The sequence below is a fragment of the Lepisma saccharinum genome, unplaced genomic scaffold (assembly GCF_977018435.1).
Source record: "Lepisma saccharinum unplaced genomic scaffold, izLepSacc3.1 HAP1_SCAFFOLD_142, whole genome shotgun sequence".
NCBI classification, from domain to species: domain Eukaryota; kingdom Metazoa; phylum Arthropoda; class Insecta; order Zygentoma; family Lepismatidae; genus Lepisma; species Lepisma saccharinum.
Window position 1 is genome coordinate 609,888 of NW_028142953.1, and position 25,269 is coordinate 635,156.

The 25,269-nt window shown below is 38.9% G+C and overlaps 1 protein-coding gene across 1 annotated transcript in view; it reads left to right on the forward strand.

Moving 5' to 3' along the window:
- The first annotated feature begins 1,902 nt into the window (after positions 1–1,902).
- LOC145982348 (putative sodium-dependent multivitamin transporter) overlaps positions 1,903–25,269 on the forward strand; it is an 89,136-nt gene continuing 65,769 nt past the window's right edge. Inside the window, exons 1-3 of the mRNA XM_083115905.1 lie at positions 1,903–1,964; positions 4,559–4,718; positions 10,877–10,942. Of these exons, the coding sequence (XP_082972031.1) occupies positions 1,903–1,964; positions 4,559–4,718; positions 10,877–10,942 (288 nt within the window). The remainder of the gene's footprint in view (positions 1,965–4,558; positions 4,719–10,876; positions 10,943–25,269) is intronic.

Here is a 25,269-nt window from a genome sequence, read left to right on the forward strand (position 1 = left end):
GAGGAACAGAATGAAGCAAAATGTTATGCACGTCGGGTACAGAAACCTGCGTCAGTGATGGTATGGGGATGCATGACGGCATCTTGGGTTGGCCCACTACACGTCTGTGAGGGCATTGTGAATGCACACGCCTATACACGCATACTGGAGCGGCATCTTCCTACGGTGCGAAGGCACCTGTTCCACAGGCGGCGTCTCATCTTTCAACACGACAATACCAGGCCTCATACAGCGCGGCTGACAAGAGAATGGTTGACTCGCCATCACGTGCGAACTCTGCCATGGCCACCATCGAGTCCCGACCTCTCGCCCATTGAGAATGTGTGGCGTGTTCTTAAGCGACGTGTGCAAAAGAGGGGACCCACGACAGTGGCTGCTCTTATCGCCTGCCTGCAGGAGGAATGGCACCGCATCGATGTGGAATACCTTGAACGACTCGTCCGCAGCATGCCCCGACGCATTGCCACAGTTATTCGCCGACGGGGCGGCGTCACACCATGGTAAACAGGATCCCCTCTAACAGTGGTCGAACTTCAATGTCACGTGTAGATGGACGAAAATGTTTTATTTTGTGTGGACACCATACATTGCTGCGTTGCAGCGGAAATTTATGTTTTCCTTTGTTCCATGTAGCCTGCTGAATAAAATATGTTCAGCATATGCATGTGTTCTCTTTCTTTCACAACGCACTCCTATATTTGTGACTGGTCGAACTTCATTGTCACTAAGGTTGTATTATATATTGTTGTTATGTAATGATTATTCTGTTTCGTCTTATACGTAGTTCTTTTCTCATTGTCTTTGTTTTCTCTTTCCAATTCTTAATTACTTGTTTTGTCAATATGTATGTGAACTGAACTCAGTTAACCTCAAAATACTTTAATTGGGCATTTGCCTGTAATGTTTAATAAATAAATAATTAAATAAATAAATGGAATGTAGTCTGAAAAATAACTCAACACCATGTAATTTTGTTGGTGAAAGATAATTATCAACCTGTTGTTATTTATTCCATGATCCGTGTTGGAAAGAAGAAGGAATTCCCTTTAAAAATCCTGTCTCTAGAAATAAGGTTCCTCTTTCAAAGAACTCACTCCCTCTGCTTAGGATAAATATAATTATTTTAGTAATCCATAGCAATAATTACTACGTGGATTTTATCATCAGTGCAAATTTCATTTGTGAAAGTAAAATTGACCTGCGACAAGAAGTTAGAAATGCGAATTTGATATTATTTATTTTTCGGTTTTATTGGATAACGTGTGAAGTACACTTAGTACAACCATTACAGCATACAGGACATCCATATTACGATAACATTGCTAATAGGAGTAGATCATCCAAATGATGCACCTACTTTAAATTAAACAGTCTACCAACACTAAACATTATATTTAAAAAAGTGATGTTATTAATAAAGATAAAGAATATCGCTCTAATCTTGTAATGCAGCTGTAGTATACAAAACTTTACATTCACCCAGTGGCGTAGCGCAGTTCTCTGGGGCCCCCAACCAAGTAAAATATTAGCCCCCCCCCCCAGTGAAAAAGAAAATATCGAGTAACGCAAATATCCCATTTTTGTCCTCGACTTAGGCTATATATCAGTGTAGTAGTTTCTCGAAACTAAATCAGGGTGGTATGAATCTCTGATAAATAACTTGAAGAAGAAATTAGAAATATATTTTAATTATTCAAAGCAGTGGCACAGCCATGATTCTTTTTGTAAGAGGAGGAAAGCTTCATACTGTACAGCCAAATATATTGTTCATGATCTTTTGTATTATTTTTCGAAACATTTCTTTTATATTAGATTACATATAATACACATATTATAATAAAATACTGTTTGGGGAAATTGTTTAGATGATAGTAAATACTCCTTCTTTGGACTTTGAGATTGATGCCCCCTCAGCCCCAAAGACTCAACGTAAGAGCCGCTCCCATAGCCTTCCAATACGAATAGTGAGTTATATACTCAAGCAAACTTATCATTTCAGTTATGGGGGTTGAACTGGACCTCTAGTTTGTCGATGGTGTCCTAATATTATAAGATCAATTGCAGTGTGCTGTGAAGAAACAGCAGAGGACTCCAGTCTTGAGAGATAGATAATAAAGCGGCGAAGGGACTTCGTTCACTGAAAATGTGTCACTCAGTGAAATTCCGATGGGAAGGACCTTCCCCCCACCCCCCAACTCCCAAAAAGGTTGTTGCCGTACAGACACGGGTTTAATTTTGGTGTTAGTGGACCTCAATATTATTATTCATAATTTTAACGATGCCATTTCTTTTCGATAGGCTTAAAGACTTTCTCATGAAACAAGAACCATTTTCTTAATAGATCAGTGCTCTAAGAGTGTGTGTAAGGGAAGGTAAGTGACGCTATGCCCTTAGCTAAGAAAAAATTCATCCAGCTAGGATAATTTGCAAAAGCACCCTCGTCCACCTACTGCATTGTCTTCACATTGACCCACATAAGGATCCTTCCATCTATCCCATAACTCGAAGAAGCAAATACCTAGATAGGAATTTTCGCTTCGAGAATTGTATACGCTGTACACACTACATGACACAATATTGAGTACTAGCCCTGAGGGCAAAGGGACAATTGATCCTGGGCTCCACCTCCTACTGAGTTTTTTGCCCCTTTGATGTAAAACGTAATAGGTGTACACAATGTGGAAAATTTATCTCAGATCATATTTCAATTTCATATTGAGGCTTGGGGGCTTGGGGTCCGTTTGAAAATATTTGGTGGGAAGTCACATTTTAAATATCACATGTAAAACTAATAATACTGGTAAAAAGAAGGTCATGAATTAATTATCAAATTTGTTTAGGTATTGTGTAACGATAAGGGTAAGTCTGGTTGAGCAACTGAATCGTTCTCCTGGATTCATAACTGTAGCTACTACACTAATGTACATTTACAATCTGCGTAGCTATAATGGTATGAAACGAGAGGATTTTCGTATCGATTGCCATCTGTGAGCAAGTTAGTTAATTCTACAATTTGGAGGAGACCCATACGTCAATTTGCCCGGTCCCCTATGGCTGAGACAATATGCCACTGCTTATTATCGCAGACGTCGTCATATGACATGTTACTGAGAACCAGATTTCTGTTTCGTAAATCCATTTTTTAAATAAGCCACACTATCTGTTAACTTCCTGGGATTATACAAAATTTCAGGAACACAGAGAGAGAACACTGCGGGGCTCCTACACCTCGGGGCCCTACTGCATTGCTTGGTTTGAGGGCCGGCCGCTACGCCACTGCATTCACCTCAGTAGAACCCAAAAAAACACATTCTCGTAACACAGAATCGCGAGAGAAGCGAGCAAGAAAGTTTTTACACGCATTTCCTTGCAGACTTTAAAAAAATATTAATTTAATGGGGTGTCAATACTTTGTTAAGATCCCGCGATATTTACTCTTTTCGAGCTTCTTTTTTCGCATGTTTGGCACCGAAGACATGTATATACCACATATCTAAATATAGTCCGAAAAAAAATTACTCGTCCCCTACTACAGGAATCCCTTGACAATCTAAGATTTAACACTTTATCAAGAGCTTCATTATCTTCTCCCTTACATTGAATAATCAATCCTCCCACCAAAATTACCATGAGAATTTTAGATTTACTGTTTAAACGGTAGAATGGATATCACGTCCTCAAAAAAAATCTCAGTCCCCACACCAGGATTTCCGCAACAGTCTAAGATAGTAATACAAACATTTGATACTTGACCCTCAATTTACTGATCAATCCCGCTAACTAAAATACCCGCCACACTCAACGCTGACATTCAATAGTTGGATATCCGCCCCTCCTCAACGTGCGTCCACAAATTCACCCGTAGGCACCCCTGCCCCTAATGTCTTATGTTCATCGAATGGATTAAATAGGGTGAATTTAAGGTGTATTTGCATTAACATGTTTAGAAAATATATAAATGTTGAATTTTATGTTTGAAAGGAAACAAATCCCTTCCCCCCCCTGTAGGCACCATTGGCTGCGGCTGTCCACCCTCGTTGGGACGTGTGTTGCGACATGCTACTCCTGCTTTGTAACAGTGCAATTAGTTTGGACTGATGGTAATTTTATTAATTATTATAATTACTGTATAACTGCACGTTTGTAAACAAAACATGTGTACTCCTTAAACAATGTTTAAACATGTTTAAGTGCTGAAAGTTTAGTGAATGATGAAGTATGTGTGTGGTACGTATTGACAACAATTGATTTTTATTTGTTAGTAATGATAGTTACGTTTGTATTTATGATATAATTATACTCACATAAACAACAAAGGGGACAGTGATTAAAAAATAAAACGGTTTCTTGAATTTTAGTTATGATAAAATGTGTGGTCCTCAGAGACCATGTCCCCCTGTAGTAAGTAAGTTCTTGTACGGCATGAGTAAGCTAGCGTTACATTTTTCTGAACGCAACAGCATATACATTTTTTCAAAATTTTGAAAACCCAAGGATGAACATAAGTGAATCTTTCTTGTTATGTATTCAAACACCTGATCTTTTTCTTTTTCTTCAGCACGATATCTGCAATCTCGCTGTTGGGGAACCCTGCAGAAGTCTACGTGTATGGATCTCAAATTGCTCTAGCAGGAGTCGCTTATGCTTTAACTACGCCATTTATAATATATTTCTTCATGCCAGTTTATAGGAAACTACATTTGACATCAACGTACGAGGTAACTTAATATATTTATACATAAATATATCAGTAAGCATAACTGACATTTCTTCTTAATTTGCAAACTAACTTTGTTTTCGAATTATTAAAAACGATAGCTATAAATACTTCAGCATAAATATTGATAATTTGTGTGTTTCTGATTTTTATATACACACCCCATTATCATATGAACCCTGTCCAGTACATGCGGAGTTCTATAAAGTAATTGAGTTTCTAAAGTAATGAAGAATTAACTAGCATAGCATACTACTTTTGTGAAAGTCCTCCACATATTATTTCAGGCAATGCTTAGTACATATTTTCAAATTTCTTGCAGGCATCGGTCACAGTCAGTAGCGTCGTTTTCACTTAGATCTAATGGTTCATCTTATTGCAGTTTGCTACGTTGCCCGGTTTTTGTCACTTAAGAAACTTACCACTTTTCCTTTCGTGGAAAACAACAAGACGTACCAGCCTGCTCTGAGGCACCCTCAGATGTGTAAACATTTACACAACCTGTCACTAAATAACAACTTGCACTTGTGATATGTTCCATATAATTTACACTTGTAAAGAAAACATGGAATCGGGAAATAATAATATTAATCTCGAAAACCTTTCCTCAAACACACTACAAAATCAATACATTTGAAGCAGCTTGAAATCATCATCTCGCTAAACAACTGCTATCTCCTAGTAGCCTAAAAGAACTTAAAATCTGGCAACAATCACTATATAAAATTTCATCGTAACTGACGTCATAATACGATAAAACTATTCTTCAATTAACGTTTTAAAGGTTGCATTAATGAATTCGAGTAGTTCCAATTCCAGTGGAATGATATTTCTTGTCAAGATTCCTCGTCAGCCCAAGCGAAGTCGCGTCGCAGAAAAAACAGTATCTCATGTAACGTGAATACATAAGTCCAAGCATTTTGTAGAAATCTGGGGCTTTCATCGCTGATGTGGAAAAGTCTCCCAGCAGTCTCCCTGTTACTAGTCTGACCCCCCACACTTTACGTCCGCACTCGAGGTTCGGTGCACTTCGTACTCGGCTCAGATTTGTGTAGGGGTATCTTTCTTTGTACGACAATGCACGTGGGTTGCTACAAGTCAACATAATTATATAATTAACTACAAGAGACAACGGATAACCTTTGCGAAACCTTATTGCTATACGGGGATAAATTACCTTGTCCAGCATCTGTAAAATTAAAAACTGAAATTTTGGATATTTTCTATAGTTTAATTAACGTAAAATTTGAAGTATATAGAAGTCGCATCCGAATGTTCATTTCTCTAATTACACTGTCCAACAATGGTTTTGTTAAAAGTAAAATTTCAACGGTTCTTTATGTTTTGCCACCTGCTGATTCCGAAAATGAAGTCAGAAATTGTCAATCACCCACCATTTTATTGTAACAATAAAAATATAATTCTGCATTATTATTGCAGCATGCAGTCCATAATAAGCTGATTGGAAGGCAATAATTAAAATATTTTTATGCCTTTGCTCCAACAATGCACTAGTAACTTTAGGCCATTGATGTCTGCATGAATGTAGTGAATTGCATAATGATTCTGATTTTGTGGGGAGTGTTTCAACAACTGAACCTCACTTAATAACTGAAGAGGATCTTAACGATTTAGTTTGAGATCTAGAGTTAAGTAAGGGTATAGCAGAACTGCTTGCATCGCGATTAAAAGGATGGCATTTATTGGAGAGTGACACTAGAGTTACTTTTTCCGGCAACGCCAAAAATACTTTGTAGATATGTATGCTGAAGATAAGGACCTTGTTTTCTGTTGTAACATCGATGGTCTATTAGAGTGACTAGATATTGTCCATAAAAGTGAATAATGGAGTTTGTTTTTAGACTCTTGGAAAACAAGTTTGAAAGGAGTTGTACTGTACAATGGAAATAAATATCCAAGCATTCCCGTAGCATATTCCTGGGGCATGCAGGAAAGTTATGAAAACATGAAACTTAACAAATATCCAGTACTGTAAATACTCTTGGCAGATATGTGGAGATTTAAAAGTTATTGCTATACTCTTAGGATTGCAACTAGGTTACACCAAATTTTGCTGTTTCCTGTGTAAATAGGACAGCAGAGATAGAAAAATCATTATGTTAAAAAGAACTGCCCGAAGAGAGAGTCACTTATCGCACGACAGGAGAATGTTGTTCATCCACCACTTGTAAGTTCAGACAAAATCTTACTGCCTCCTCTCCACATAAAGCTTGGTCCGATTAAGAATTTTGTAAAAGGAATGGACCATGAGGGTAGTGGATTTATGTTCCTCAAAGAGAAGTTTCCGCGAATTACCGATGCGAAACTAAAAGAGGGAACATTTGTTGGCTCTCAAATCAGGAAACTAGTGAAAGATAATGGTTTTGAAAAGAGCCTAAATGAGCTGGAATTGGCTGCTTGGCAATCTTTGAAGGAAGTAAGCATAAATTTCCTCCGAAACTACAAGTCAGAAAATTACAGAGAACTTGTCAGTAATTTGATTCAGAACTTTCATGCTCTGGAGAGTAATATGTCTCTGAAGATACACTTTTCAAGACTCCCACCTCGATTTCTTCCCGCAAAACCTTTGGACAATGAGCGTGGAACATGGAGAATGTTTCCACCAGGAAATTGTTAAAATGGAAAGGCACTACCAGGGAAAATGGACTCCAAATATGTTGGCCGATTATTGCTGGACACTAAAAGTGATGTTCCTCAGGCAATACAGCCGAAAATCAAGTTCGAAGTCATTCTAGATATGCCATTTTTGTAAAAAATATTGCATCGTATCACTATAAAGCTATATAAGATTTGTATGTACCTGATATTTTGCATGTACCCTGTTACTCAAATTTCATGGGTGATGGAAAAATTCTGTAATTAGATTTGAAATCAGCACATCAAATTCAATTAGAATCACCCACAACTTTTCTTTTAACAGACAAAAACCTCAATTTTGTTGGACAGTGTTATCGGGCCAAAACTCTAATTTTGATGTTGGAATATCTATTGCTTGTACCTGGATGCTTTACCTTTCATGAATTACATCGGGAGTACGCTTGTCACAAGGTAGACTCGCGTTACTCCAAGAAACGTCTTAACAGGCGCGAGGTCGCCCGACGTGTATATTTCTCAACCTCCACGGCGACAAGGCATTAGGCTGCCCGGTGCACCGTAAGTACCTCAAAATAACATCCAGTACAAACTACCTTTTTATCTCTAAACTGGACACGCAGGCACTAGCTTGCCCGGCAATCCATTTCAGGAGACCTGTCCTCCGGTCCTAGCTGACCGAAGCAAAAACAGCCTCTCCCTTCCAAGTCTCAGTTCCAACAGCCGACCTCCCCCACTCTCATCTGGGAGTTTATATATGTTTGGTTGGCGTCTGTTGCCAAAAGTTTTCAAATTTTTTATTCTTTAACAGCTAAATTGCCCGCCATTACCTTGAACGTTCGAAACACGAAGAAATAACAGAGCTACATGGTTTTTATACATGGAATATATACGAACCTAAAAATGCATAATAAATTGATATACACTTATCACATATACATATTTTTATACACGTAATTACCTAATTAATTAACATATTAATAAAATAATTAAGTAAGGAAAAAAACACTCTTGCCCTGACACGAGGGCAGGGTAACAACGCACAGTGATCCAGAATGTCCGAAAACATGGAAAAAAATAGAAATTTTGACTTTCGGTAGGGGTATTAAACATGAAGATTTCTCTAAACAACTAAATAGGGCACGGAACTGAAACAGATTTCTTTCTCCAAACTGATTATTTGTTCTTGTTTTCGGACCTCAAATTGCGATCCGTTAAAATGGAATTTACAGATTATATTTTGTACTAATTTTTAAGACTTGTTGTATCAATATTTCTTCGTCGGATAATAACATTGTGCTAGGTAGACTCACAACTTCCGCGTAATATACAGGAAAAGAACACAAATCTCAATTTAAGTATTATTATAACGTTTTCATTTTCGACTTAAAAATGAAGAAGTTACCTTGAGTTAACATAGCTCTCGCCGCTATTTCCCCCGACGATTTCTAAAGCAAAGGATACTTTCTAAAGTACTGTGAGAACGGTACGGGAGAAAAGTTTTGTTACTTTTTGCTACTTTTGACAAAATTTGTTTATTTGAGAACATGTGCTCTGCTGTTAATGGGTCAGCTGGCAACCCTGAATCAAACGTGGTCACGTGTACGCGTGCTGGGGAATGACAGGTCTTCGATTTCCCTATCAGCTGATGCTTAGTACATATAGCAGTAGTGCAGTGCAACAGTTAGTTATTAAAACGACCGCAGAAACCCCATCACACCCCCAAAAACTTTCATTATCACCCTCCCTAAAGTTTTAGCCTAAGGGTCGCACTTTGTACAATTAAATATTACCCAGAAGCAAAATTAGTTCGTAAGTCCAAATTATAGTTACATTAAAGCATTTGAATTACAATACCTTTAAAGTAATTGTATTAATTTTGAACATCTTTATTGTGTTTCACAATTCATAAAGAAAGAGAACATGTTTAAATGCCAAACTGAAACGCAGGAGCGCACGTGTGGGTGAAATTTACACAGGCAGTGTTTCTACAGCTCTGCGAGGGGACCTAACGAAGCCTCACAGTTGATTCAAGGTCATGACATTCGGAAGGATTCACTGGAAAGATACTCAGAAAGGTCGCCAAAGGCGCTCATTGGTCAAGATGAAAAAAATATTTCACAATCGCTTTGGTCATTTTTACCCATTCACTTGTCCTTGCGGATTAATGGCGGTTGTGCGTCATAGAAATCCCCAAACCATTCTTCATAAAGAATCTGATGAAGATACGAATGATCAAATTATACATTTGTTTCATTCGTGTTAGATCCTATAAATATTGACAATATCGATGAAGATTGTGTTAAAAAGATTAGTGTTGAGGTGCTGTGTCGGGGTGCTGCAGCAAAGTATTTTAAGGATATGAAAATTGTTGCCGAATAGAAGATAGTTTTCTTGAAAATATTTTCAGTTGGCATTAAAAAAAGGGGTGTTTCTAGTTGCATTTTCTTCAATCTATGCACTCTCAAGGGCATATTATCAGTTTTGAAGAAAGTAGCGACGGAAATAAGAAGCGATAAAGTGAAGAACTTCGCCGGGATATTGCGTCTAAGGAATCCTCATTCACCATCAAAGTACAATTAAAGGAGAGAAATAAAGAAATCGGAACTTGTGAATGAATATTATTTAGTGTCTTAAAACAGATAAATTTATTTTGAAAGTGATTTCGTGGCATTAAACATTTATTGAGCATAAATTCATTATAACCTTACTTTTTGCAATTATTATTATATTATTTTATTGTCCTTATTATAATTATTTTTATTATTATTTAATCTACGTTCTGGGAATGTATTCAGTATTCCAAGTGTATTGTGTGTAATTTTTAGTTTTTCTGTGATCTGAAGTGTGTATAATAAAGTATTATTATACTTTTTGTATAAAAATGAAAATAATGAATCTCATATGAATTCTGTGGACAAAAGTTCTGTTGATTATTCCTTAAAATATTGTAATCCTACGCATTTGTATTGATTTAGGGGTTAAATAACGAGCTCTTGATTTTTGTCGATTTTTTTTTCATTTCATTATTTCATTCCGGATTACTGTTCTCCCGGGTTCGATACCCGGTGGAGGCACAAGTGGTTCGGATCCCACTTTAAACTGTAGGTCCAGTCCCGATTAGCCTTACTGTGCATAAAGTGGACTTAAAACACCAAATCAATCAGTCAATCAATGGATTACTGTTCAGCGGCGGAATCTTCAACAATTTCAGAACCCGACGTCCATCAATTATGGAATTTAATATAATACATACATTCATAATACATACTGACGGTAATTATTCTGAGTTTCTATTATGATCTCGACATAATATATATGCGTATGTATGTATTCTGTACATTAAACTCTCGGAGTAAATTATATGTAGGGTAGAAAAGCTAAATGCAGAGCAAGAATTAAATGGAAAATGTTCATTATTGTGTCTTAGAAAGGACTTATGTGATGTGTAATCAAAATATTTCCTTATGGTGCATGTGCTATGCTCACATGTGCTCATTGTAGTTGACAATCCATCGATAAAGACTTTTAATATCTTTTTTACAGTATTGTACCCTGAGGTTCAATATATATGTTCGCATCCTTGCATCTGGAGTATTTATGCTACAATCAGTGAGTAGATGTCTTGTTTATATTTTTATCTTTCATATCCCATAACAATATTTTTATTTTATCTGTATTATATTAGATAACTTTCAAAGTTACCTTTGTAGATATATTTTTTTTAATATGTGGTGATACATTTCTCATTTTTTTTGTTTGGAACATTATTGCAAGTTTCAATAAATACAGTAGAATATATTTATGTAATAGAGTAAGACAATATAATGATACGAAATAACTTCATACATTAAATACAATAATTTTATTATAACGTGAAAGCATTACAAGGTACAATAATATTGCAAGCCTTAATCTTCTTTGTTGGAGGATTCAGGCACAAATAATACTACCGATGCAGTGAAGGAAGAGTAAGTCTGAATTACCTAACTGTTCCGGGGGAGTGGGGGACAGGTAGACACATCTGGTTCTGTTAGAGATAAGAAAAAAACTTGGTTCAATTATACATCAAAGGTGAAAGTAGTTCTATTCTTGAGCTAAATAAAAAAAAAACTACCATTGTCAAAAGGACACGAAGGAAGCCTCAGTTTCTGCCAGACTAAGAAAAGCGAAAAACGGAGAACGATTATTTGAGCAGCTTCTTCTGCAACATGTTAACGTTGTAGTAGTGTACATAAAGTTAGATATTCAATGTACAATTCACACTAATCAATGTAGCGGGAAAAGGCTCTTCATTACATTTAACCTTCGGTCGGACGGAACTGGTCTAAAGGCACAATTCTCACACTTTATCTCCCCTTTTCCTTCCTATAAGGCAGCAAGCAGTGTAAATGTATTGTTTCTACGCAATCCTCGTAGGTATGCCTAGTATGCCTAGTATGCCTAGTATTTAACCTCAGTTGTGACATATTTTGATGATTTTTTTATGGATTTTATTGCGTTCGACGATGTTGTAGCCCTATTTTTTGCTCAATCTTATTTTTGGAGCCTCATCTTTGTAGGTATGACATGATCTTACGTGATATAACTTAACCTATTCATTCTTTTACAGCCTTTTACGGGTTATTATAACCTACAAAGTGTAAAATGGTTGTTTCTATGTTATCCTTGTAGGTGGGCTCTCAGCGTAAACGGCTATGATGTATTTTTTGTTGATTTTATAGCATTTGACGATGTTCTAGCCCTATTTTTTGCTCAATCTTATTTTGGGGCCTTATTTTTGTAGGTGGGACCCTCAACGTAAACGTGTACGATGTATTTGGGGGCCTCATTTTTTTTTGTAGTTGCGATGTGATGTATTTTTTATGATGTGTGAGCCCCTTTTCACGATGTATGTCGTGGCGTTTTAACAATGGGTTCAATGCCCCACTACTTTTGGAGGCCACAGTGGGGGCTCGCAGTGTTGCCAACTTACTCCACAAAAATTTCACCATATGATATTTCACAGGCGGGGCTAGCCTACAAATAGAAGTTGGCACTACTCAGTATTGCCATAAATTTCTATAGTATAGTGATTTTTGTTTGTGTGAAGAATGTTTGTATCTAAGGTCAGTGTAATTTTTATAGAATTATCCAATTTTTTTTCTTGTATCTAAAACTGTTCAGTCACTCTTTCATTCTTGACATCATACACAAAAGTTTTCTCTACAATAAGAATGACGCTGCATAGAGTATCGACAGGCAAGGCGTCATGGAACTCGCACACAATTTTGATGTTGGTACGATCGTTAACAACCACCTGCTTCCTCTTAGATGTGTTAATGACGAACATGGGTATGCGAGCTATGAACTCATTGGGGTTGTAGTACATGTCCACATTGCTGGAGGTCACTCTCTTGTAAGCTGTGTATGCCTCGTACAGTTTCAGGAAGTCGTTGTTTGCAATGTTAGGTTGTAGTTCTCACGAGGGAAAACTTCGTTCCTACCATTTTTGAGGTAGATATTCTTAATCTTGCAGTTGTCGAACTGGCTCAAATCTTTTTCTTGGTTGTTGTCCTTCCCTGTCTGGAAGAGTACAGCCACAAACTCTGGAATATCGTACCGGCTGCTGTTAAACTGTGTGGTAACGTCAAATTCAAAATGGTTGCCGGAAGCAGGTATCTGCACGCACTGGTAAACGTAAAATTGGATGGGTACTTGGGGATTCTTCAAAATGTCTGCTTTGTACTTGAGAGCGTATTAGTTTCGTATTCCACTACGGGCATGCGCAGCTCCATGGACTGGATGATGCACTTGGCAGGATCGGGTAGTGTGTTGGGAAGTGCTGAACCGTCTGCACTCAAGGTGTTGTAACGCATCAGCGCATCGTTGTCGTTGGCGCTTCTGCGAAAAGTGACGCGCAAACCACCCTTCCACATAATCTCTGAGTAGTCGGAGAAGAAGCCAAGAAGCAGGCGCATGGGAAACAGTACTGTGTGACTTTCAGTTTTGATTTTTGTACCTGCTTCGAATCCCTCTGCCTGGTAGTATGCTGCATCGGTCTTGGAGAGTTTCAGTGTTCCCACAGCTGTAGAGGTAATCCCGGGGTAGTCAACCCTATCGATGACGGTGCCATGCTTTCTAACTTCCACCTGCGAGAACAGGTACGGCACAAAGTATCTACAAGTCTTAAATTTGCATTGGCAAGAAATGCTTCGCCGTTGTCTCTCTTCACAACATCAAACTTGATATACAAAATCAGCTCTGTGAGGGTGAATAAACCCGTTCCCGACTTCCACTTCGTATTCTATCTCTCTATTCGCTTCATTGAGGTTGGCAAACGTACGACGATTGGGTGCGAAGCACTGCAACTCGTAACTTTCGATTTACTCCATAATGGTTATTTATTATATGTTAATCTCCACGACGGCAGCGGTCGTGGCTCCTGCAAAATCAACCACCTCTCCCTTCTCGTTGGTAATTTCCAATTCTATGTTGTCTATGCGATTACGAGATACAGGAAAGTATATCGGTGGGGAGGGTGTGTAGATAATTGGCTCCATGAACTCAGAGTTTGGTTTGAACGTAGCGATAATACCTGTCTGCTTGTGACTCCCTGGGATGCCGTCCAAGGATTTGGTGATCATACCTTCTGCAACATTGCAATGTATGTTCAGAGTCTCGATGGCTAGAAATTTAGGAATATTAGCACCGATGTGCTTGGTGCCAAGTTCGAACTTTGTGTTGTTCTCGAATCCCAAAAGCTCTCCGATGGTACCCAGGTCTAAGGTTTCCGTGGCAGACACCAGTTCCACCCTGTGAGTTACAGAATTTTGCGACAGCAGTACACTTCTTGGCAATTGAGCCTGCAAAATATACAGATTGTACTGGCCATGGGTGATGATCATTTTTTTCCTGCCAATTTTGATGGTATTGTTGTGTACCGTCACATTAGGTATCAGGTACATGTTGTAGAATGCACGAAGAGCAATATATTTAGGATAGATGATAGCGTCATGCAATGCCAGTTTCAGAAGCGAAGTCTCGCTTGTAAGATGGAATACTCCCATAGTGCTTGAGGTGCCACAATGCTTTCTGAAAATCCTCGATTGTTGGGTTATTTAATTGCGAGATGAAGACAAGCATGGAAACGCAGAGAAGGCCACAGTTCACATCGCTGAAACCCTGTAGTAGAGGTTGACAACACTGAGATACTTTACCAACCCAGCAGGTGGCATGCCTCCGAATGAATCGAAAACAAATGCTTTCTTGTTGTTGGCTTTGAGGTAGCATATCCAATGTGTACCTGGATTTTCGTAACTGTCTAGGTTAACCACGCCGCACACTTTTTTTCTTCACAACAGAAGGTAGAGAATCAGACATGAAAACGCCCCTGAAGTGCATAATCCCCAAAGATTCGATCAAAGATTCAAGATCGAAGTTGAACAGGGGCTCTTCTTTTTTTTTAAACTTTTTAAAGCTTCGAGGTTGTTCTTTCGCTTTTTGGTCAAACCTTTCCCCTTCTTCTCCATAACCAGGTTGTGGCGTTTCTGCTCTTCTAACTCGGCCTTGCTCTTTTTTGCATCGATGACGGTCTTGGCAATGGCGGCATTGCCTCCTGCCAAGCTGCCTACAGCTGCCAAGATAGCCGGGATGCTGTAAATGAAACTTCCAGTCTTCTGCTGCTTTCGCGAACCTTGTAACCTCCTCAACTGAGGAATGCTGAGCAGCAATTTCATTCCATGACCTTTTGCCAAGCAGGAATGTTTCTTCTCGCGCTGCTTTTTGGTGAGCATTCTATCTAATGTTCCGAGAGACTTGAGGTTTGCGTAGGGTATTTGGTAAGCAACAAGTTTTGGCTTCATAGTGCTAATATGTTATTTATATATCGTGAGAGGGTAAGAAAAACTCTGCTTTGCCTAATGAAATGAAGTGATGGTAGGTCGGTTATACAAGTTGCTTGTCTTTCACAAGGGTTATTTAGTTACAATCCCCACCCTAACTTTCGTTTTGTGTTCATGGCGATGGTCGTACCCAATGCGGCAACCCATTCACCTAGCGAGGCATCTCTGCTAACGATTCTCCCGAAATGCACATGCTCCAACTTTCTGTCTGCATCATAACGTGCGTCATAATCGCTGTGAGAATTGTAGGCAATGTCGTGGTCCTTGCATGCTGCGTCCAGTGGGTTAACTCCCTTGTCTTGTTGGAGTTTCGTACCCGGACCGCAGTACTGGTAACCTGGCAGGTGCATTTCGAAGGGTAGCTTGTTGATAATATCGTTCACCACACCTCGACCCTCGGCTACATTCCAGAATTCGGGAGGCAGGATGTTGATGATTTTGATAAGGTAACCTATACCTTTATTGTCGTTGACAATGAAGTTGGCAAGCTTGGTGCTAATCATGTCCATGATCGTTGTGGAAGTTGCGATTGCCTGCATTTTCTTCGCCTGCGATAACCAGCAATCGAGGTACAAGCTTCCTTACGTCGTCTACCCAAACAAACTTTTTGGGCAAGGTGTTTTAGAGTTTGACACCGCTGCCAGTTTTGAGCTGGGTCTATATTGGCTTGATGAGGTTCCTGTACTTTTCTCCACTGCTAGATTTCACGCGATTCTGTGTTGTATCGTTGTTTTGGTACAGTGCGTCAGTCATGATCAAAATTTCTGTGCAACTTTGGTAATCCTCGTGTGTATATTCTTTAGGCTGCTTCTTAGTGATAAGTTCCCACAGTCCCAGCGTGCCAGGATACCTGGAGCAGCTGTTCTTCTAGCCCAAATTAACTTTTACATCGTCGCCCTCGAACGTGACTTTTGACTTTCCAATCTTCCAAACCACACCCTCGTTATGTTCCATGGTCGGGTACAATCCGAATAACTCGTCTTTTTCGAATTTCCCGGTGCTTAGGTAATCCCTCGCCAATGGACCCAGCTCGACTAGCTTGTCCGACGAGGTACTGCCTAGGGCCTGACATCTCGGAGCCGGAGGAAGTTCGAATGGAGTAGTGTGAATGCTGGATATGGGTGTAGGTATGGTATAATTTCGAGCAGTAAGTGGCACAAGCTCGTTGATTAACTCTTTGTTTTGCACGGTAGCATCTTTGATTTCTTTACCGAGTCCACTGATGGCATCGATGATAGGTTTATCCTAACGCTTTTTCTCTTCGTAAATCCCACGATTCTCGGATTTCCAACCCTTAAACCTCTTTGCCAGGTAGCTACGCAGCTTCAGGTTGTCGTCTGCAAGTTTGCGTTTCATTTTTTTTTTTGTACGTAGTTATTTATAATAGCTCAAGACGTTTCTTGTAACGTTGCAACGTTTAGAAAATTATTAATTTTGTTTCTGTATTTTCCGTTATTGGGTTTCCTCGTCATGTCTATTGTGACAAATCCGAAATCATCTTGGTTCCAACATGAAGAGCAAAATTTGGAAAACTGATTGTAGTTGATGCCCCCACTTACATAATCATCGTAATCGTGTTTTAAATTGGTGTAGCCTTGACAAAACAAACAAATTTATTTATTTATTTATTTATTTTACCTAAAGTTTCAGATACAGTACTGAATGACCATTTTACACTGAAACAGTAAAAGCAGGAAAATAACAATAACAACAACAACAAAATAGAGTACAAGATGGCACTGAAAACAAATCAAAATTATACATATATCGTTAACAATTTTCTAAAACTTTGTTCTGGCAAGAATATGTCCACATTTGTAGGAGGGAGAGCCTTGTGGTGGGATTGTGAAATAGCTTGACGTTGCGGGTTGGCCGTGCGGGGACGCGTAGATGAAATTTGTTGAGCAGAAATTCGGATTTAATTTTGCCATTCATGATTTTGTGCAAGAATTTCATATCTGCTAATTCGCGACGAGTGTGTGGTGGTTGGATATTGAAGACAGGCATAATATCTGTTTTCTGAAGGTGCCTCAGAGAAGATATTCTGTGGCGAGCAATGGCGAGGAAAAAGTTGAGAACGGAATCAATCCGGGAAAGATTTGTTTTTGAAGCCATGGTCCAGATAGGAGAGCAGTATTCAAGAATGGGGGAGATAAGGGATTTGTAAAATATGCTGATTGATGATTGGTTTTGGATTTCAGTGAACCTGTACAGAAGACCGAGAAGACGCATTGCTCTTTTAGTAGTGTTCGTAATGTGCTCGTTAAAGTTTAGTTTTTCGTCGATGATAACTCTGAGATCTTTTTGAGAGGAAACTTTTTTGATGGGATTGTTTTCAAGATAGTAAGCAGAATCGAGTTTGTTCCTTCTTAGGGAAATGGTGAGGCAGGAGCATTTTTTAGGATTCAATTGAAGTTTCCACTGGCTACACCACACAAGTAGTTCTGTAAGAGCTTGCTGTAAGATTAAAGCATCGTGTTCTGATGAGATTTCTGTGAAGAGTTTACAGTCATCGGCAAACAGAAGTATATTTATAGGGAGAGAGGACAGTCTCTCGGGGAGATCATCCATGTAAAGAAGAAACAAGAGTGGGCCTAAGACGCTCCCTTGGGGAACTCCAGACAAAACAGGAAGAAAGCTGGAAGAAGTGCCAGGAAGGATAACACGCTGCTCTCGTGCACTCAGATAGTCTTCTAGTAAGGATAGAAATTTCCCATGGATGTTAAATCTGGATTGCAATTTATGAAGAAGGAGATCATGATTTATTTTATCGAAGGCTTTTGAAAAGTCCAAATATATAATGTCAAGCTGGGAATTATTTGAGATAGACTGAGTAGCATGTGAAAGTAATACCGATAGATTGGTCAAGCAAGAGCTGCCTGGAAGGAAACCATGCTGAGCAGTATTTATAAGGGGAGATGTAAACTTTAGCAACCTGTATTTAATTATTTTCTCACAGACAATGGAGAGAGGTGACAAAAGAGAGATCGGTCTGTACGAATTTGTGGAATTTTTGTCTCCAGATTTGTAGATAGGTACAATATTGGCACGTTTGAACAAGCCGGGAAACACACCTGTAGAAAAACAGTTATTAAGTAAGAGGCACAGAGGGTGAGCCAAGGAGTCGGCAGTTTTACGAAAACAAATTGTCGGAATTCCATCAGGGGCTAAGGACCGGCGCAACGGCAAAGAGGAGAGGAGAGATTTTACTTCTTCAGGGGAGGTTTTAATCGAAAAGAGAGTGTGTGAACTTACAGACTTGAAATTAGGAAGAGGTTCAGAAATTGTCTCTGAGGAGAAATTTTCATGAAAAAACACATTAAAAAGTTGCGCTCTCTCATCTCCTACAGCGGTGGTAGAATTATGCACAATTTCCATCGGCACGCGCGGGTTCTGCTTTCTTGAATTAACTAACGAAAATAACTTCTTTGGATCAGTCATACACTCTGATGTTAAGTTATTTACATAATCAATATACATATTTTTTAATAGAATTTTTGAGTGCCTCCGAATATCACAGAATGTTTTATAAGTGTGTTCATTAGGGCATTGTTTCCACAAGCTCCAAGCTTGTTTCTTGTTTTTCAATATATTAATTAGTTCACTATCAAACCAAACCGGGTATTTCGCAGAGCGCGCTTTCTTAGTGGGAACAATGTCATTTATTGCAGCATGCAGAACTTCCACAAACATATCCACGGCGTCGTTGATCTCTTCCTGTTCCAGCAGAAACCAGGGGTAGGCATCTAGTGCTGTGCGAATTTCATTCCAGGGGGCTTTTCGCCACAGGCGGCGCGGTCCATTCTGAGGTTGGAGGTTCTTGACCTTCTCAGCTGACAGGAGGTGCACATCGACATCTAGAGAGGCATGGTCTGAGGGTAGCAAGTTCCTTTGAGGAGTTATCTCCATTTCGCACTGTGTTGCCAGCACATAGTCCAAATTACTTTCACATCGTGTTTTGTTCATGTTATGTTGCTTCAAACCAATGCCGTGTATGAAAGTGTCGATAAACCATTTGTCATTTGAGTAATTTGCACTTCCGGTGGTTGGAGTGTCCCAGCCAATTGAAAGATTGAAGTCGCCACACAATAGGACATTTCCACACTTCATGGCTGCCAACACCGAATCCCTGCAAGCTTCGAGAATATGCAGGGGAGAGTTTTTGTGAGGGCGGTAGTAGGCACCAAGAAGAAGTTTTTTACCTTTCAGAATATTAACTTCCACCCAAATTATTTCACAGGCTCGATTTAGATCACCACTTAGTTTACAGTTCCATTTCGTGTTTAAACAAATCATGACACCACCCCCACGTTGATTTAGGCGGTCATTTCTAAAAATATTAAAGTTCTTGGTGAACGGAAGTTCAGCGTCACTCACAGTATCATTCAGCCAGGTCTTGGTAAAAACTAAACAGTCATATTGTATTAATTCACTGAGGTTTATAACACAATCAGAGAGCTTGTTTTTATGCTTTGTATATTCTGATAATATACAGAAAAAGCAGTTTCATTTTGATTTGAGGGGCCGGGGTTAAGGTGGATCTCACCGCACATGAGAGCGAGGCACAGCAGGTGAAAGTGCCGGGCGACGGTTTGCTTACCTCGTGCTTGCTCCCCTTGGGTCGGTGATCGCGACATGGCTGCCGAGAGTCCAGGTACGCATCCAGCTGCAGGAAATAAAAAGCTCCTATTTCCCAGGTTCCATCCATCAAACTTAGAGTCAATATTCAACACTGACACACTAGGAAGATATTCTCCACAAATACGATGTTGAAGCACACAAATATAACATAACACCAGAAGAACAATGACACAGTTTGCGGAGAGGAAAAACATGCTCCGAGTACGATCCGCCATCTTGTTTAGCATTGTCTCGGAGTAGTTGCTTGGGGATTTTGGAAAAAGTCTGAGCAAGGTAGAAGCAGTCCATGCCTCTGTGCCTACCCTGAGTAAAACAATTGCGAATTTTGTTCTGGTTCTCCAAGATCATATCGTCAAAAGACATCACCGAATTTTCGAGACAGCAGTCTAGTGGTATTACTTCAGAAGCAAATATAGCTATGCCTAGTCCCTCGTACAGTTTCGACAGCTGGCGATACTTCGATTGCTCCAAACCTTTGGAGAAAACATACAGGTTCCTATTCTTCCAGTATAATCAGTTGGGTGCAAGAAGAAAATTATCAATAAGTAACGTTGTTTTTCCACATCCAGAAGGTCTAACAATGAGGCAGCGAATGTTGTCGGGTAGAAGCTCGCCATTTTTCCTATCCTGACGTTCCGATGGAAAATCTGGTAGTAGCCGTACCACATCCCAAGCACCCGTTACACCAATCAACTCGTTTGCGTCTATCATACTTTTTTCCTCGATTCCCAGCCATTTCACCAACAGTTTGTCACCTTTTCTACGTAATTACCTTTTCAATAAGATACGTCTCGGTCTGTGATCATCGCGCTTGGTGTGACCAAAAATGTCAGTAGGCATTGTTGCTATGCTTATTTATTATAGGGTAGGTGATTTTCATTTCTATAAAAAGAGGGATGAGTTTTTCGTAGTCGTCCAAGAGCTCCACGTACAGCCCGTTACACCTTGTCTTATGTATCGATAATTTTTTCTTTGAAATTAGTTTCCCACAAGTGACAGATTCGATCTTATGATTCTTTCGAGTAAAACAGGTAGGTGATTCCATTTTTTTATATGCTTTAAAATATGAGCAAACAAACGATAGAAATTTCAGACATGTTATTTATATAAAATTTTAAATTTTAACACCAACTTAAAATTCAACCTGATAATACTATTCGCTATTAAAACTCTATGACCTTACTTGGGTTTTTCCGCCAAATTATATGTTTCTAGTCTCCTATACTTTGGTAGAGCCCGTTCAGGTTTTATCCCCCGCGATGTGGGTTCCTCTGCCGATCCAGCAAAGGTGAGAAATCTGCACTGTGCTCTGACTTATATAGATTTATAGAGCCAATATAAATCTTGCTTACTTAAACCAATCAGAAAACACCACGTATAAATTATTAGCCAATCAAAATCTCTCTTTTTGTAGCTATCATATAAAAAATGCAAAATATCCCTGTTTCAATTCGATCCATCTGTCTGAATCGAAGAAACCGACAATTCGTAAATTCTCATATCACTGTATGCTTGCCTATATTACCAACTCTTTTGCTGTTGTTGCTCAATTAATTTTCACTAATTGGCAATTTTCTTGAAGAGGTCTAGTAGAACAAGATACGGCGGTATGAGAAATATGAAATTTAAAGATATTTTAGCGAATTACTCCGGCATAAGCTAAGTTCATATTGCTAGAAGGCCTTCGTCGTTGCAAGTCACCTAAGCCATTCACTGGCAAAAAGAGTTAAAAATGTTGACGTACTGAAAGAAATGACTTATCCCCCTCAAGCGTTCATCGATTTCGAACATTTGCAAATAGATAGCTCTGTTATTTTTTTTTTGGTCACTTGAAATATCGAATATCTCTAGAAACAGATAAAAATAAGCAAAAAAAAACAGCTATGTGCCAATGAAATAACTGACTGAATTGTATTGCCCAATTCACTTACCATGAGTTCTACAGTGGAGGTGTGTGAATGGAGTGCTAAAAAAGCGTTGGGAAGGTAAAAAAATCAGTATGATAACTGGAATGTTGGTGGGTTGGAGTTTAAATTTATACATGTGCACAGGGGAAACTTTACTTCTTTATCTGTGAAGGTTCTAAGGTGGGTGAACATGTTGGAAAAGCACTAGTATATACATAGACCAAAGTTACATGGTTCTAGCTCCCATAGGAGTCGAGATACTCAACGTCTTATAAAATGTCTCAAGACAAATATCTTAATCTTTAAGAAAGTCGACTTCCGGTTTGTCAAGCTGTTACTTACGGTCTGTCAAGAAAATTTTCTTAAGACAAATATCTTAAGACGTTTTCTAAGACATTAATTTTCTTGGCTCCTAATTGAGCTAGGATGATAATTATAGGTTTGTTGGATAGAGTTTGACGAAAACTTCTCGACTAGCAAACTAAATTAATTCCATCCCCTCAAGTTTCGGAAATATATACATTTTTTATTTTTTAAGAAATTTTATTTGCTGGCTTAGTTTTGACCCTAATTCGAAAAATTTTAATAGCATTCGATAAAAAATTACAACCTATTAGACAGATGATGATTAGTGCTTGCTGGTTCCGAGTTATTTTAGATTAAAATTTCAAGATGTAATTTCTAAGATGTTTTTTTAATTCTTAAACTATGGGCTGTAGGAAAACGATTCTTGCTTTATCTGCTATTGCTCGACGACTTCTATAACTGCGAGTTCCCACTGTGGCCTCCAAAAGTAGTGGAGCATTGATCCCATTGTAAAAAGGCCACGACATACATCGTGGAAAGGGGCTCACACATCATAAAAAATACATCACATCGTAGCCGTTTACGCTGAAGACCCCACCTACAAAAAAAATGCGGCCCCCAAATACATCGTAGACGTTTACGTTGAGGGCCCCACCTACAAAAATAAGGCCCCAAAATAAGATTGAGCAAAAAATAGGGCTAGAACATCGTCGAACGCAATAAAATCCATAAAAAAAATCATCAAAATATGTCACAACTGAGGTTAAATACAAGGCATACCTACACGGATTGCGTAGAAACAATACATTTACAGTACTGCAGTACCTTTCTTACACTGGACTCATGAAGTACTTCTTTATCCTCCCACACTGGAACCGAGCTTCAGCTAAAGGAAAAATGCTGGTTAAGGTCTCAAGAGAGCCAACCCTGAGTTGAGCAACATACACTTCCTTATCGTACTACTGTAAGGTGCACGTCCTTAAGGCGAACACTCCTGGATATCGAGAACAAATTAAAAGGAGGTTTTTATTTATTTATTTATCCTTACATTCGATGAACTGCAATAAGGAGCAAGTCAATACGCTTGCTTTACTTGAGAGTGATACCGATGCCCACGCCGTGATATGAAATCATCAGGTGTGTGAATGCTTGAGTCTGATGTGTTGTGTGTGTGCGAGGGGGGTGGGGAAGGGGGACAGAGGAACACGCACGTGTTCATCGAAATGTAAGAAAATATACATTTGTATTAATTTGATTAGGCAAATGACTTCCGTCTGTAGATCAACGTGTAATTAGTGAGAATCTCCTAAGATTTGCAAGCCGATGCTCAAATTACGAGCAAATATCATATAAGCCTAACCAAAAATTATATCCAAAGTAACTATATAACCAACATTATATTTTTTGTTATATAGAGTCACTTTTCTACCATTTCTGTTTAACGTGACTATCAGGATGGATAATAATAATAATTACATGTATGAAATTGACGAAGGGACATTCACAAAACACATCCATGCGCAGGCCGTGAATCAAACCCGGAAACTTTGGTGGCAAGATCGGAAATCGACTACGCAATGCATTCGGCTATCGAAGGGAAGTCTATGCTTCTCAATGAATATCAGGTAATCAACATTCCCTCCCCCTCCTCCTTTTGGTTGTGTTCATTGTAAAGATTCAAGGTCTTCTTGCATCGTGTTCAAGAGGTAAGCAGGTGGTAGGTGTGGGTGGAAGGGAAGCCTCGGACATGTTTTCTTAATAGCCAGGACTGCATTCGGTAGCACAGCATTATCAGATTAGACGCAGCATTTCACTTTGAAGTGGCTGTACAATTGAGTCTCTAATGTAATCATATTTGAATACGTACGTATCAGTTAGTTTGCTTCAAATCCTCTTGAGTGAATGTACTGACAAACGTGATCTCTCAGGCGCATTGTAACCGATTTTGCAAACGTTTAAGTGTAATTAGTTTATAAAACAATTCTATAAATTCAATTAATTTATTTATTTATCATATAAATTATGTCAGCATATATCAGTATTCATAAGAACACATGTGGGCCTCCCCGATGGTGCATTGGTAGCGTCGTCGCCTTGTAATCAAGGGGTTCGGGGTTCGATACCCGGTGGAGGCACATAGTGGTTCGGATTCCACTTTAAACTGTAGGTCCAGTCCCGAATAGCCTTACTGTCCATAAAGTGGACTTAAAACACCAAATCAACCAAATCAACCAACCAAATCATAAGAACACATGTGTAACCCTAGCCTGGGTACTGTTTTATTTCCATAATTTAGAAATGAATCCTGGCAAGCAACCTGAATAGACGTACTTTAAAAAATAATAAGCCACCTGCTGTGTCTAAAAGATTATCTGAGCCCTTATTTGGCATTGGTCAGTAGTGTAAACTTATTGTTTCTAAGTAGTACTTTGTAGGTATGCATTTGTAGCCTCTTTTTTTTATCAATTGAATATCAGTTTTTGACATATTTTGATAATTTATTGTCGATGTTTTAGCGTTTAGCGATGTTTTAGTAAAATTTCCCTTTTTTCCCACTCGTACTTGGTAGGTATATCACGATCTTACGTGATATAACTTAACGTATTCATTTTATTACGTGCTAAACTACACGAGAGCCTCTACGTGCTTTGACCTACTTTAGAGTAGTGGTGAATAGACAATTCACCAACCTTAAGTGAGCCACAGTGTTGACAACCCAACCCACGAAAATTTCACCACGGTGATATTTTACAGGCGAAGCTAACCTACCAATAGGAGTTGGCAACACTGACTAGTTGCTTCACAAACACCTCTTGTTTTTTTAAACATATGATATTTCACAGGCGAGGCTAACCTACAAGTTACAAGTTGACGGCGTAACCTTTTATAAGATGATAACTATGCAGTAAGATGAAGAAGACGCCAGCTGGCAATAGCGGTGTTAATGCTTCCTCCTCTCTAACCCCCACCCCCTTGCCGGGCCTCTCCTATGGCGCAGTGTTAGCCTTGTATTCAACGCGTGCCTCTCATTATTTCCGTATTGTGACGTGTTTTTTTCAAGCAAAAAAAAAAAACAATAATAATAATTGTTTTTTTTTTTTTTAGGATTCCTGGCCCCTATAATCCCGCCAAGGTGCGTGGTGCCCAACCAAAAAAGGTTCTAACGGCTGCGGTTAGATAACCACACCTCTGTAGAGTTTCA